General features: G+C 44.4%; 1 protein-coding gene across 1 annotated transcript in view; it reads left to right on the plus strand.

Annotated features, from left to right (window-relative positions):
* The window catches only part of ADAM12 (ADAM metallopeptidase domain 12), a 390,586-nt gene that overhangs the window by 188,803 nt on the left and 184,903 nt on the right, over positions 1 to 16,880 (plus strand). The window contains exon 4 of the mRNA XM_072130819.1: positions 1,153 to 1,231. Coding sequence (XP_071986920.1) covers positions 1,153 to 1,231 — 79 coding nt within the window. The remainder of the gene's footprint in view (positions 1 to 1,152; positions 1,232 to 16,880) is intronic.

Below are 16,880 nucleotides of genomic sequence, written 5' to 3' on the forward strand. Positions count from 1 at the left end.
TGGTGTTTGTGTAGAGTGTAGGCCCATGGCACAAAACCCTAGCATCTACCTTACTTTTTAGATCTTAGCTGTGCTCTTAAGTCAGTGACCATGAAATCTTAATAATATTTGGGCTGGATGCACATGATCAAGTTTGGTCCAAGAAACTCCCTCGGTGCACTTGTTGGATTTCCCGTACCGAACCTCGAATCACAATCGAGTCCAGTGATTTGAAGTTCAGTCTATTTAATCCCACAAATGCACATTGTGAGTTTCTTGGACCGCACTTATTCATCTGCCGCTAAAGACAGGTTACAGAAGCCCATCACACCTGCAGTGCACATTTGTCTTTCTGCCTTTTCTAAGCATTTGCATTACCATATAATTGTGTGTTACAACTTACATTGCACCCTGACAGAATCCTCTGTGTAGTCCTAGGGGGTTGAGCTTTGGTTTGGATGCATTTCAAAAAAACAACACGTGGCTTCTCTGCTCACTCCTCAGCTCTCAGTCCCCACCTTTGTGCTCCTGTACAGCTCCTCCCTCCCCCACTGGTGTCATCTCACTAGCCTGTGAGCTCTGTAAAGGAGCAGGAGGGAGGAGCTGTACAGGAGCACACAGGTGGGGGCTGAGAGCTGAGGAGTCTGCAGCACAGACAAGTCACATGTTGTTTTTTGAAATGCATCCAAACCAAAGCCCAACCCCTGGGACTTCACAGAGCATTCTGTCCTTTTTCTCTTGGACAGTTTTGATAAATCTGCATAATAAGACATTGACACCAAGGGCACCGACTTCTATCACTTTCTTCACCTTTTCTGGCTATGGGCAACATTTATGTAAGGATTTCCATGGGTAATATACAAAAATGTACAAATATTTCCTGTGTAGCTCCATACTGTTAGTAATGACCGGTCATGGAGATCTATTCCGGTAAACCATTTCTTTTGCTCCCATTTGTATAAATATTCATTAGCATTTCCTCCATTTATAACTGGAAGCGGAGATTTTCTTGAGAAACACAGATGATGATGATGATGATGATGATGGTGGTTTTGATTCTTTTCATATTTTCAATGAGCGCTTTCATGTCTGGTAATGGAAATAAGATGGTGAAATGTGTGGCTCTCCTTTTCCTGCCGGAGCTAATAATTATGATGCTTAATTATTTTCCAGGGGATTGTTCGCTGGGAACTTCACTACAACCCACTACATGGAAGACGGGAGCGCTGTGATCACCGCGCACAATCACACGGTACGGCTCTTATCGACATGTGTCCATGTACCGCGCATAGTAATGAGCAGATGAAATGGGCCATAGCCGCAGTAATACTCCCATCCTTCTCCTGAGTACTTGAGGAAAATTAACCCTTAAAGGAACCCAAACAATTGCTAAAGATATCAGGGGGGAGACATCAATACCCTTAGGACACCGACAAAATGTAAACTATTGTAGAGCAGGACGCTATAGACCCTGTGCCCTTCCATACACGGTCCCAAACACATAACGTTGATTGCTGCCCCTGACCCCCAAAATCCTTCCTGTGCAGAATTTATCCACTAATGCAAATATGATCATGAAATGGACTGTGGGGAATCAGGGACTCCTTGCATCATTTAAAACTATAATTGTAGGGAATCGGGGACTCCTTGCATCACTTATCACTATAATTGTGGGGAATCGAGGACTTCTTGCATCACTTAAAACTATAATTGTGGGGAATCAGGGACTCCTTGCCTCATTTATAACTATAATTGTGGGGAATCAGGGACCCCTTGCCTCATTTATAACTATAATTGTGGGGAATCAGGGACTCCTTGCCTCCTTTATCACTATAATTGTGGGGAATCAGGGACTCCTTGTTTCATTTATAACTATAATTGTGGGGAATCGGGGACTCCTTGCATCATTTATAACTATAATTGTGGGGAATCAGGGACCCCTTGCCTCATTTATAACTATAATTGTGGGGAATCAGGGACTCCTTGCCTCCTTTATCACTATAATTGTGGGGAATCAGGGACTCCTTGTTTCATTTATAACTATAATTGTGGGGAATCGGGGACTCCTTGCATCATTTATAACTATAATTGTGGGGAATCGGGGACTCCTTGCATCATTTATAACTATAATTGTTGGAAATCAGGGACTCCTTGCATCATTTTATAGCATCATTTGTCATTTGGTAGCCTCTGTAGGTTGAGACGGCAGGATTAGGATATACAGCAGCTTCATTGCATCCAAAAAATTGCTGCATTTCCCTTTTGAAGTCTGTAACATCAAACGCAACTTTTTTAAAGTTAAAAAATAGGAAAAATCCACCCGTATAATAAATTTATGACATTACTGATGTTGCTCAGTGCAAGACAAAGGACAGCAGATTAGCTTGAAGATCAACTACATCCCATCCTCCAAAACCCAAGACCTGAAGCTGCTGAAAGCCAAAATTATCCAGTCACCAAGAGGTTAAAATGAACACCATGGCCAGAAGAATGGAAATTGGGTGGAAGTGTTTACGGTCCGCTAGTTAACCCTTACAATGACTATCCTACTGAAATCAACCAAAAAGTAACAATTTTTGAGATGTTTCGCAATGAGCCGTTTCCGCCCCCCCCTCCCCCTTTAATAATGTAATTGAAGCCTCAGAGCTCCATATCCAGTGTTTGCGGCTGTTCTGCCTCATGTTGATGTGTTCAGGGTGCAAATGAATTCGGCTGAAAGGACTCGTCTCCCAGAATCCTGCATTGTAGGGAGAGAATTACATCCCGGGATGTCCCCTCCGGAGCAGATCTATATTTCATGTTACTGATGTCCCAGGACTGCGAACAGTCTAGCCGGAGCCTCCAGGCAAGGAACAGCTGGAAAAGACAAGGGTCTAGAATGACTGCCGAAAATAATCTGTGCTCTTCTACAAATCACAAGCAAATGTTATGACTCCCAATATTTGTCTGGAATAGGAAATCAGCTTCGCTTGCAAGATCCGGCGTTCTTATCTAGCGTCCAGCAGGCGAACGCCGACCGCGTCCCGGGATCCTCTGTCATGTGTTTTTTTAGACTGTCTTTTAGATATTTAATATCCTTTTATCATTTTTTTTTTTGGGTGATGGTCATGGGGTCTATGTCTGTATGATTGGTAGGTGGTGGCGGAGCTGCAGGGGTTAACGCTCTCGTACTTGGGATAATGTTTGCGCTGTTGGAAATGGGTTTTTTTTGGAATTTAGGAAAAAAGTTGAGAATATATTGATTATTGGATGTTCTATGTGAACAAAAAATATATCCAATATATAAAGTATTTTTTAACCCTTCGGGAGCCTATTGCTTATACGCCACCCAGAACCCCTATCATGGAGATGCTGTGGGGGTCATTTACTAAGGGCCCGAATCGCGTTTTTTACATCGTGTTCCACGAATATTACCGTTTTGCACCGATTTTCCCTGAATTGCCCCAGGATTGTGGCGCATCGGCGCCAGCATGCACACGACAGAAATCGGGCGGCGTGGCCATCGGAAAACCGTCGGATTCGGAGAAACCGCCGTGTTTTTTTGAAAAAATGTGCTGCTTGACACGCGCTTACCTGCACCCGGCCTGGCCTGGTGAACTTCAGTGCACTCCGACAGAATTCAGCGCAGCAGCAACACCTGGTGGACGGCGGAGGAACTGCCTTAGTGAATCCCGGCCGGACCTGAATCCACCGCAGAGAACGCGCCGCTGGATTGCGAATGGACCAGGTAAGTAAATCTGCCCCAATGTGTATGGGAGCAGAATTATACGTTTTTTTCCTAATTTGCTAATCCTAAATTTTTTTTTAAACAGTTAGTCCTCCCAGAAAGCAATAAATGTCTATGGGTCTGCAAAAAGAATGGATTAAATATCCGTTTTTTCCACTGATGAGGCTGAAAGGATGCAATGTTTTCAATGCAATGTTAACCGTTCGGGTGATTTATGTGGACATAAAGACAAAACGGAACCAAAACGCAACTGACACTGAGCACCAACAGCAATGGCAAAGAGCCCCAAGGCTGTCGGCCACTCGCCGCATATTCTGCATGGATTTTCCTCCACATCCAGATTCCATACACAAATTTGTTGTGGAAATTTCTCATGTGGATTTATAAACAACAGCAACAAAGATCAGACAATTCTTCCTGCTAAATTTACACCGTGGTAAATCTGCAGCCATTCTGCATCCTGTGCAGGTAGCCAATCACTGAGAGTCCTGATGACTCTAAAAAACAATGATTGACCGTGAGAGTGCGGATAACTCCACCCACACAAGGTGATTAACAGGACTTTGAAGAGAGACGGTGAGAGTCCTGATAACCCCTCCCACACAAGGTGATTGACAGGACTCTGAAACGAGACGGTGAGAGTCCTAATAACCCCGCCCACGCAAGGTGATTGACAGGACTCTGAAGAGAGACGGTGAGAGTCCTAATAACCCCGCCCTCACAGGGTGATTGACAGGACTCTGATGAGAAATGGTAAGAGTCCTCATAACCCCCGCCCACACAAGGTGATTGACAGGACTCTAAAGAGAGACGGTGAGCGTCCTAATAACCCCACCCACACAAGGTGATTGACAGGACTCTGAAGAGAGACGGTGAGAGTCCTGGTAACCCCGCCCAAGCAAGGTGATTGACAGGACTCTGAAGAGAGATGGTGAGAGTCCTGATAACCACGCCCTAACAAGGTGATTGACAGGACTCTGAAGAGAGACCGTGAGAGTTCTGATAACCCCGCCCACACAAGGTGATTAACAGGACTTTGAAGAGAGACGGTGAGAGTCCTGATAACTCCGCCCACCCAAGGTGATTGACAGGAATCTGAAGAGAGACGGTGAGAGTCCTAATAACCCTGCCCACGCAAGGTGATTGACAGGACTCTGAAGAGAGGCGGTGAGAGTCCTAATAACCCCGCCCTCACAGGGTGATTGACAGGACTCTGATGAGAAATGGTAAGAGTCCTCATAACCCCGCCCACACAAGGTGATTGACAGGACTCTGAAGAGAGACGGTGAGCGTCCTAATAACCCCGCCCTCACAGGGTGATTGACAGGACTCTGAAGAGAGACGGTGAGAGTCCTAATAACCCCGCCCTCACAGGGTGATTGACAGGACTCTGATGAGAAATGGTAAGAGTCCTCATAACCATGCCCACACAAGGTGATTGACAGGACTCTGAAGAGAGACGGTGAGCGTCCTAATAACCCCACCCACACAAGGTGATTGACAGGACTCTGAAGAGAGACGGTGAGCGTCCTAATAACCCCGCCCACACAAGGTGATTGACAGGACTCTGAAGAGAGACAGTGAGAGTCCTGATAACCCCGCCCACACAAGGTGATTGACAGGACTTTGAAGAGAGACGGTGAGAGTCCTGATAACTCCGCCCACCCAAGGTGATTGACAGGAATCTGAAGAGAGACGGTGAGAGTCCTAATAACCCTGCCCACGCAAGGTGATTGACAGGACTCTGAAGAGAGATGGTGAGAGTCCTAATAACCCCGCCCTCACAGGGTGATTGACAGGACTCTGAGGAGAGACGGTGAGCGTCCTAATAACCCCGCCCACGCAAGGTGGTTGACAGGACTCTGAAGAGAGACGGTGAGCGTCCTGATAACCCCGCCCACACAAGGTGATTGACAGGACTCTGAAGAGAGACGGTGAGAGTCCTGATAACCCCGCCCTTGCAAGGTGATTGACAGGACTCTGAAGAGAGACGGTGAGAGTCCTGATAACTCCGCCCACACAAGGTGATTGACAGGACTATGAAGCGAGATGATGAGAGTCCGGACAACCTCGTTTACATACGATCACAAAATGTATGTCTATTGATGTGAAATTGACTCTTATTTTACATGTGTGAATTTTTGGGAACGCTTTCCCCTTTTATAATAATAACCTCTCCGTTACGTGAATGATTAATGGCGGCTCCACATCATTGTTCTTCGCCGGCAGCTTTGTAACATTTTATAACATTGTAGTTTTCTTTATTCCGAGGATTGTCACAGCCAACCTGTTAGTTCTGCCAAACGGAAGAGCGATTCTACAAATGAAATATGGGCATCAATAATTTTTCACCCAAATATATGAAAACACAGATGAGCGCTAACTTCTGCCGCTGCGAGACGTCTGCTAATTGACGGCAGACCTTGGAAATAAATCTTACAAAATAATGGCAACAATTAGTGAGAATTCATCCGTACTGCCAGGGACCAGATTATACAAAGATCCTACAACGGCACAACATTGTATAATTGTGTCATTGTGTTCTCTCTACTTTCTGTGTTAACGAAGGAGGTGGCGTCTATTGATCATGTTGCGTTAAAACTTTAACTGTGAAGGTTACAAAGAAATGACCAAACCGATGCTGAAAGCAATTGTGCAGGTCTGACGCCTACGTAGCGGAAGATTAGGGGTAGGACTAGGACATTGGAGAGATCATAGTCCCGAGTTCCAAAAGCCACACAAGAGGGTGGGGTTTATTTTTTTGTTTTTTTAACTATTAATTAAAATTTTTACAGTGCGAAACAAATTAGAAAGTTGGTATCCTCATAACCACCGCAACACATATAAAGCAATTAATGCATTTTATAATGATCAGAGGGAATACATATGGCGCAGTTATTTTGTCTACTACCAATACCAAGCCTTATGATATGCTGGAGACCTGCACCATAACTTCCAACACACCTTTAGTATTTCTCTCTATTTTGTTCCCAAGAGATTCCCATTTTAATCCATATGCTAATAAGGCAGTTGGTGCACCCAGGTTGTCTCCTCAGCACCCGGAATACTGCTATTCCCAACTAAAACACTAACCTCTTGTAGCTGTCCCATGCTTCTCACAAGACAAAGCTCCTGCTTCTCTGAAGGAGAGAGTAGTGGTCCAGTGCTCTGGGGGCTAAAGATACATACCTGGTGCACCAACTGTCTCATTAGCATATGGATTAAAATGGGAATCACTTCTTGCTCAACAAAAACACACAAAAATGAAATGAAGTCTAGTATTGCTATGAACATTGGAAGCCACATACAAGGATTCAAATACAAACCCAAGGACACAGTGGGCATTTTCTTCATGGAGAATGGTCATCTTATTCCCAATTTGTGTGTAATAATTAAAGAAATTATTTAGGAAAATATATTTGTTTAGAAAAAAAGACCAAAATGGGAAAGAAATTCTACAAAAATGTTAACAAATATTTCTTTATTTAAAAGCATCACGGAAGTGGTGACCATCATCCAAGTGGTCAACCCCGTGTGTCCCTGTGCTAGGACTTCACGTGGCCTCGGATCTCTGTTCATTTTTGTATTTGATACAACGTCACTTGTTGGATTAAGATTTTTAGATATGATTGTTTCTTATAGTCAATCTGTAATGTGTAAACTCTGTGGCCATATTTTGTGACTAGACTGATGTTCATAATATTCATAATGATATATAATGGGGGTCATTTACTAAGGGCCCGATTCGCGTTTTCCCGAATATTTGCCCGGGATTTTGCCGCACGCGATTGGATTGTGGTGCATCGGCGCTGGCATGCATGCGACGGAAATCAGGGGGGGGGGGGGCGTATCCGACCGAAAACCCGACAGATTCGGAAAAGCCGCTGCATTTAAAAAAAAAAAAAAGTGTTGTGGGACTCGCGCTTACCTTCACCAGGAATAGGCCGGTGAACTTCAGGGCATTCCGGCGCCCTTCGGGGAACTTCAGCGCAGCAGCGCCACCAGGTGGACGTCGGAGGAACTACCTTAGTGAATCGGCGGAAGACCCGAATCCACCGCAGAGAACGCGCCGCTGGATCGCGAATGGACCGGGTAAGTAAATCTGCCCCAATGTGTTAAATGGGATATAAGCCACTGCTGGGAGTTACGTGGCCAGTAAGCTGGAAAATCAGCTCCTTCATGTACACACTCCGGGGCTTCCTATAAGGATATCTATATATGTTCTCTCAGGAAGAGCTTTGCTTGCCAGGAATTCAATTATTGGAGTCTTGAGGAATACAATCTTTATAATCTATATACGGTTTTATCTCCGAAGAACCATTACAGCTCATGCGAAGGCTGCAACAGTCATGGAAAATAAGAGATAAAATCATTGAAGTGCTAATTAGTGAAGGACTCTCCGGTCTTGGTCCATGGAGAAGATCCATGACGGGATCCCTCAACCATATATCATCATTAAGTGGAACTAACCGATCAAATAACTTGTGGGCCTAAGGGAGGATTGGCGGAACGTTGTGCAGCCTGGAGAGAACATGCGAGTCAATGAGGTCCATTACATTGTCTCCTGGAAGGAAGGGGTCAGATGTCAACAGCAGAGTCTACCATGTGATGAAGCCGTCCATATGCAACGACCAAAGCAATGGCCACCGATTTTATCATCCGTGATACATAATCTCCGGCTGCTCCTTCCGTGCCAAAAGTTAACTTTACCAATATACAAATTTGGCTGATGTTATACTCGGAGCTCAGGGATCCAATAGCTACACTTCCATAGCCCAGCGTCTTCTCTCTAGCTTCCCTCCTTCAGCTACGTCTCTCCTGAGTCCAGCAAATCCCAAGAAATTTTTTAAGTATATCAATGCAAAAAAAAATGGGTCAGAACAGGTTGGACCCCTTTATTCTGAAAATGGGGCACCGGTGACTGGAGACCAAGAGAAGGCGGAGTTACTTAATAGGTTTTTTAGCTCCGTTTATACGATAGAAGATAGAACTTCTGACTTGGGTGGTGCCAGTGCGGGTCATGCACCCTGTAATATACTAGACTGGCTAAATGTAGACATTATCCAATCTAAGCTCAATAAAATCAATGTGTACAAAGCTCCTGGACCAGATGGGTTACACCCCAGAGTTCTTAAAGAACTCAGTTCTGTTATTGCTGTACCACTGTCTAAAATCTTCAGGGATTCCGTAATGTCTGGTGTGGTGCCAAGTGACTGGCGCAAGGCAAATGTGGTGCCAATATATAAAAAGGGCTCTAGAACTTCGCCAGGCAATTACAGACCTGTAAGCTTAACTTCCATTGTGGGGAAAGTATTGGAAGGGTTAGTAAAAGACTATATACTGGAGTATGTGACATCAAATAGAATAATAAGTGACAGCCAGCGAGGGGTTACTAAGAGACTGCACACAGGAGTATGTGACATCACATAATATAATAAGTGACAGCCAGCGAGGGGTTACTAAGAGACTGCACACAGGAGTATGTGACATCACATAATATAATAAGTGACAGCCAGCATGGGTTTACTAAGAATAGAAGTTGTCAAACTAACCTTATCTGCTTCTATGAAGAGGTGAGCAGGTGCCTGGATGGAGGAGCAGCTGTGGATATTGTGTTCTTGGACTTTGCAAAGGCATTTGACACTGTCCCTCATAGACGCCTGATGGGTAAAATTAGGGCTATTGGTTTGGCAGAAATCATTTGCAATTGGATTGAAAACTGGCTGAAGGATCGTATCCAGAGAGTTGTGGTCAATGATTCCTACTCGGAATGGTCACCAGTTATGAGTGGTGTACCCCAGGGTTCTGTGCTTGGCCCACTACTATTTAATATATTTATTAATGATATAGAGGTAGGTATTAGTAGCACTGTGTCTATTTTTGCAGATGACACCAAACTGTGTAGTGTAATACAGTCTATGGAGGATGGGAGTAGTAGTACAAGCTGTGTAGTGTAATACAGTCTATGGAGGATGTTCATAGGCTGCAGGGTGACTTGGACAAACTGAATGTTTGGTCATCCACTTGGCAAATGAGGTTTAATGTGGATAAATGTAAGGTTATGCACCTGGGGGCCAATAATCCAAAGGCAAAATATGTCCTTGGGGGAGTAAATCTGGGAGAGTCCCTTGTTGAGAAGGACCTGGGGGTACTAGTAGATCATAAATTGAATAACAGCATGCAATGTCAATCAGCTGCCTCTAAAGCTAGTAGGATCTTGTCGTGTATCAAAAGTGGTATGGACTCTCGTGATAGGGATGTAATATCACCACTATACAAGGCACTGGTTTGGCCTCACCTGGAATATGCTGTCCAGTTCTGGGCACCGGTCCATAAAAAGGATGCCCTGGAGCTGGAGAGGGTTCAACGTAGAGCCACAAAAATGATAAGGGGTATGGAGGGTCTTAGTTATGAGGAAAGATTAAAACAACTGGATTTATTTAGTCTGGAAAAGAGACGACTACGAGGGGACATGATTAATTTATTTAAATATATGAATGGTCCATACAAAAAATATGGTGGTAAGTTGTTTCAGATTAGATCAAATCAAAAGACGAGGGGGCACTGTCTCCGTCTGGAGAAAACAAGGTTTAATCACCGGAGGTGACAGGGCTTTTTTACTATGAGAACTGTCACTCTGTGGAATAGCCGAGCTCAGGCGCTGGTCACAGCAGGGACAGCAGAGAGCTCAGGCGCTGGTCACAGCAGGGACAGCAGAGAGCTCAGGCGCCGGTCACAGCAGGGACAGCAGAGATATCAGGCGCTGATCACAGCAGGGACAGCAGAGAGCTCAGGCGCTGGTCACAGCAGGGACAGCAGAGAGCTCAGGCGCTGGTCACAGCAGGGACAGCAGAGAGCTCAGGCGCTGGTCACAGCAGGGACAGCAGAGAGCTCAGGCGCTGATCACAGCAGGGACAGCAGAGAGCTCAGGCGCTGGTCACAGCAGGGACAGCAGAGAGCTCAGGCGCTGGTCACAGCAGGGACAGCAGAGAGCTCAGGCGCTGGTCACAGCAGGGACAGCAGAGAGCTCAGGCGCTGGTCACAGCAGGGACAGCAGAGAGCTCAGGCGCTGGTCACAGCAGGGACAGCAGAGAGCTCAGGGGCTGGTCACAGCAGGGACAGCAGAGAGCTCAGGCGCTGGTCACAACAGGGACAGCAGAGAGCTCAGGCGCTGGTCACAGCAGGGACAGCAGAGAGCTCAGGCGCTGGTCACAGCAGGGACAGCAGAGCTCAGGCGCTGGTCACAGCAGGGACAGCAGAGAGCTTCAAGAAGGGTCTAGATGCCTTTTTAAACCTAAATAACATTGATGGTTATGTTATATAGAATTGTTTCCCCTAAATCCCTTCCTCATCCAATCCCTTCCCTTCCTTGGTTGAACTTGATGGACAAGTGTCTTTTTTCAACCGTATAAACTATGAAATGGTAGACGCGGAGCCCTGAGGTGCTCTGCCAAAGCACTTCAAGTAAATTCAAGCGGAATTTGTTGCATAGAAGGAGCAGGTGGGTTGGCGGCACCTGTAGGCATAGCCCCATGTAGTGAGTAGAGGTAGGTCAATTGTGGTGGCGGATTTCCTTTAAAATTTACCAAACCTATTATTCTCGCTGCTGGATGGTCCAGGACATACTTAGTGTAACCTCACATCACCCACTAGCCACAATTTGGGAGCAAATTTGTAGAGAATAACTAATCCTTTGTTGTGGAGCACTTACTTTGTGGGTCGTTTAAGAGGTTGAGGGTTTCATCCATGACCTAGATAAGCAGGGGTGTATTTATGGATAGGCACCATGGACGCGGTGCCTGGGGCAGTAATACACACAGTGATGTCACAGTACAGGGATAATACACACAGCGATGTCACAGTACAGGGATAATACACACAGTGATGTCACAGCACAGGATAATACACATAGTGATGTCACAGTACAGAGATAATACACACAGTGATGTCACAGTACAGAGATAATACACACAGCGATGTCACAGTACAGGGATAATACACACAGTGATGTCACAGTACAGGGATAATACACACAGTGATGTCACAGTACAGGGATAATACACACAGTGATGTCACAGTACAGGGGATAATACACACAGTGATGTCACAGTACAGAGATAATACACACAGTGATGTCACAGTACAGAGATAATACACACAGCGATGTCACAGTACAGGGATAATACACACAGTGATGTCACAGTACAGGGATTATACACACAGTGATGTCACAGTACAGGGATTATACACACAGCGATGTCACAGTACAGGGATAATACACACAGCGATGTCACAGTACAGGGATAATACACACAATGATGTCACAGTACAGGGATAGTACACACAGTGATGTCACAGTACAGGGATAATAGACACAGTGATGTCACAGTACAGGGATAATACACAGTGATGTCACAGTACAGGGATAATACACACAGCGATGTCACAGTACAGGGATAATAGACACAGTGATGTCACAGTACAGGGATAATACACAGTGATGTCACAGTACAGGGATAATACACACAGCGATGTCACAGTACAGGGATAATACACACAGCGATGTCACAGTACAGGGATAATACACACAGCGATGTCACAGTACAGGGATAATAGACACAGTGATGTCACAGTACAGAGATAATACACACAGTGATGTCACAGTACAGGGATAATACACACAGCGATGTCACAGTACAGGGATAATACACACAGCGATGTCACAGTACAGGGATAATACACACAGCGATGTCACAGTACAGGGATAATAGACACAGTGATGTCACAGTACAGGGATAATACACACAGCGATGTCACAGTACAGGGATAATACACACAGTGATGTCACAGTACAGGGATAATACACACAGTGATGTCACAGTACAGGGATAATACACACAGTGATGTCACAGTACAGGGATAATACACACAGCGATGTCACAGTACAGGGATAGTACACACAGTGATGTCACAGTACAGGGATAATACACAGTGATGTCACAGTACAGGGATAATACACACAGTGATGTCACAGTACAGGGATAATACACACAGTGATGTCACAGTACAGGGATAATACACACAGTGATGTCACAGTACAGGGATAATACACACAGCGATGTCACAGTACAGGAATAATACACACAGCGATGTCACAGTACAGGGATAATACACACAGTGATGTCACAGTACAGGGATAATACACACAGTGATGTCACAGTACAGGGATAATACACACAGTGATGTCACAGTACAGGGATAATACACACAGCGATGTCACAGTACAGGGATAATACACACAGTGATGTCACAGTACAGGGATAATACACACAGTGATGTCACAGTACAGGGATAATACACACAGTGATGTCACAGTACAGAGATAATACACACAGTGATGTCACAGTACAGGGGATAATACACACAGTGATGTCACAGTACAGAGATAATACACACAGTGATGTCACAGTACAGGGATAATACACACAGTGATGTCACAGTACAGAGATAATACACACAGTGATGTCACAGTACAGGGGATAATACACACAGTGATGTCACAGTACAGAGATAATACACACAGTGATGTCACAGTACAGGGGATAATACACACAGTGATGTCACAGTACAGAGATAATACACACAGTGATGTAACAGTACAGAGATAATACACACAGTGATGTCACAGTACAGGGATAATACACACAGTGATGTCACAGTACAGGGGATAATACACACAGCGATGTCACAGTACAGGAATAATACACACAGCGATGTCACAGTACAGAGATAATACACACAGTGATGTCACAGTACAGGGATAATACACACAGCGATGTCACAGTACAGGGATAATACACACAGCGATGTCACAGTACAGGGATAATACACACAGTGATGTCACAGTACAGGGATAATACACACAGTGATGTCACAGTACAGGGATAATACACACAGTGATGTCACAGTACAGGGATAATACACAGTGATGTCACAGTACAGGGATAGTACACACAGTGATGTCACACTACAGGGATAGTACACACAGTGATGTCACAGTACAGGGATAATACACACAGCGATGTCACAGTACAGGGATAATACACACAGCGATGTCACAGTACAGGGATAATACACACAGTGATGTCACAGTACAGGGATAATACACACAGTGATGTCACAGTACAGGGATAATACACACAGTGATGTCACAGTACAGGGATAATACACACAGTGATGTCACAGTACAGGGATAGTACACACAGTGATGTCACAGTACAGGGATAGTACACACAGTGATGTCACAGTACAGGGATAATACACACAGCGATGTCACAGTACAGGGATAATACACACAGTGATGTCACAGTACAGGGGTAATACACACAGTGATGTCACAGCACAGGGATAATACACACAGTGATGTCACAGTACAGGGGTAATACACACAGTGATGTCACAGTACAGAGATAATACACACAGTGATGTCACAGTACAGGGATGATACAGTGATGTCACAGTACAGGGGATAATACACACAGTGATGTCACAGTACAGGGATAATACACACAGTGATGTCACATTAAAGGGGATAATACACACAGTGATGTCACAGTACAGGGATAGTACACACAGTGATGTCACAGTACAGGGATAATACACACAGTGATGTCACAGTACAGGGGATAATACACACAGTGATGTCACAGTACAGGGATAATACACACAGTATTGCAGCAGGACCTTTCACATAAAAATAATCTCAGACACTGCATGGAGAACCCACTTGCAAAATAAATAACCTGATCCATTGCTATTGGGTGGGGCAGAGTTCAGTTGTAATCTTGTCAACCCCAACCAAAAAGTACTTCAACCTTGCCTAGATACGGTACCACCACCTTGGAGTTCATGTGTGGAACATTATGACATTTAGAGTTCTATATCCATATGACAAGTGCGGGAATTGGAATGTTTCAAAACCCCTTTAGAATAAAGGATGAATATACATCTCTGTCCTGCCCTGTACTATTACAAATGGCAATACTTAAAGGAAACCTACCATTTGTTTTTATGCAGTGTGAGCCAAACATACCTTGAGACTGCTGTAGAGACACTGAGGCAGAAACATATCTTGTTTTATCCCTGAGCCCAGTTTACTAAAACCTTATTAAAGCTGGTTGTCTACATAAACACATTACATCGAGCTTCCTGAACTGTCCAGACAGGACTAATCAATCTGAGCAGGATGACTCATACATAGCACCTGGTGGATGGTGCAGTGATTGATTACTTCTTCCTGTCTGGGACAACACAGTGATTTTATATTCTCGGCTTATGCTGGGCAGGACAAGGCTGGAGCAAAATTAGGGTGAGGAGAAGCGCTGGGGCAGCCACAGGAGTAAAAGAGCCTCATTATCATAATTTTATAATTGTGTTTTCTGCAAAACCACACAGAGATTAAACAAGATATGTTTTTGCATCTGTGTCGCTACAGCATTCTCAAGGTATGTTTGGTACATGATGCATAAAAGCAAATGGTAGATTTCCTGTAATGACATGTTATTTTGCCCCATGTACTAGTGATTAATCAGAGTGAGATGATTAAACCCAAAAACAATCTGATTGTGATACGCGGCTAACAATAACATTTCCCGGATCTTTCCTGGCACCGCTCGATCTACCATAAATGGGATTGAAACAGGTTGGATGAACTAATCCTTGACTAAAGGGATTTATCATCATTTGCAATCATTCATGCTATTTGTCAGAGGAAAATAACCCAGAAGACGAGTTTAAATAAAGAAAAGAAAATATAGACATTTTTTTTTGCAGAAGAATAGGACATTTTTTTAATTTTTTGGGTCTGACAAAAGCTGCAAAGCTTCAAAATCTGGTGTAATAATTGATAATATATTGAATGTGTTGGGCATTTTAACACTTTAAATAAAAATAGATGCAAAGCTTCAGTACCAGGCATGGCCCATGGTCAGAGGGGGCGCTGTTTATTTAGTGGGGGCATCACAGAAACTCCAGAGGATTTGTTAGTAGCAATACCAGAAAAAAAGTGCAACTGTATCTAGAAAATAACAGACTTAAAAGAAATCTCCCATCACAATCCATCCTGGACAAACCACCGGGACTGTGGTATCTTCTTATATTTGTTATCCATGGCCTCCTTCCTTCTAAAATCGACTTTTAGAATTATGGTAATAAGCCAGAAGGACTCTGTGGCAGGTTACCAGAGCCTCTCTGTGGTGTAGCTTCTCAGGCTGTTACACTGTCTCACCCTCCCCTCTGATCCCTCAGCCCTTTCCCTCTGTTTGCTGTAAACTCACACAGTGTAACAGCCTGTGAAGCTACAGCACGAGAGGGTTTCCCACCAATGGCTTTGTTCCAAAAAATCTTGCACCATGAAGAATTTACCAGCAACAAAGCTGAACAGCTCTCGGTTCAGTCCACTAAATCCTGCAGAATACGGAGCATAAGTGAAATGGCCACCATTGTGGCTGCAGGTTGAACCCCCCATTTAAGAGTCTTTTTTCACCTAGGGGGCGGGACTTGATGAAAAGGGGGTGTGGTTTGATATGAAACAATTTGTGTACAATATACCATAGATGTAGAATATAAGATACAATCCAGACCTGTGCGGCAGGAAATCTTCTAGTCTTTTTTCCATTATGTGAATAGCGTCTTGTCCCCAGAGCTTACACTCCGTCCTGTTACTACACGCGGCCATTATATCATTTTCTCATTTCCAGCCCATTTTTTAGTAAAGCCCTGAGCGTCTCTTGTAGATTCTCACGTTTCCATTGCAGATGAAGTTACCAAGCGGATGACAGTTCGGCTTAGGACCTGAGACAGGTCTGCGTTACTCGGCCATGGCGCGGATGGCTCGCGAAATTTGATCTGTCATACTTTATTTAAAATTAAATGTAATTTTTGTGATTGCAAGAAATTTCTTCTGCTCCTCATCCTTGCTGGAAATGTTTGATCTTTTCCAAAGAAATGAATGAATTTGGATGTGGCCAGGTAGAAGAATTTCACCTCGGAGGGGGGGGGGGATGGGGGGAGGGGGGAAGGGGGGATATTGCTTTAAAATTCAGTCTTCAAACGCCACCAACAGGTGAAGTGGAGTAAATTGGTGCAAAGCTGCTTTTTTCTTGTGGGTATCACA

Source organism: Engystomops pustulosus, chromosome 11 (assembly GCF_040894005.1).
Source record: "Engystomops pustulosus chromosome 11, aEngPut4.maternal, whole genome shotgun sequence".
Lineage (NCBI taxonomy): Eukaryota > Metazoa > Chordata > Amphibia > Anura > Leptodactylidae > Engystomops > Engystomops pustulosus.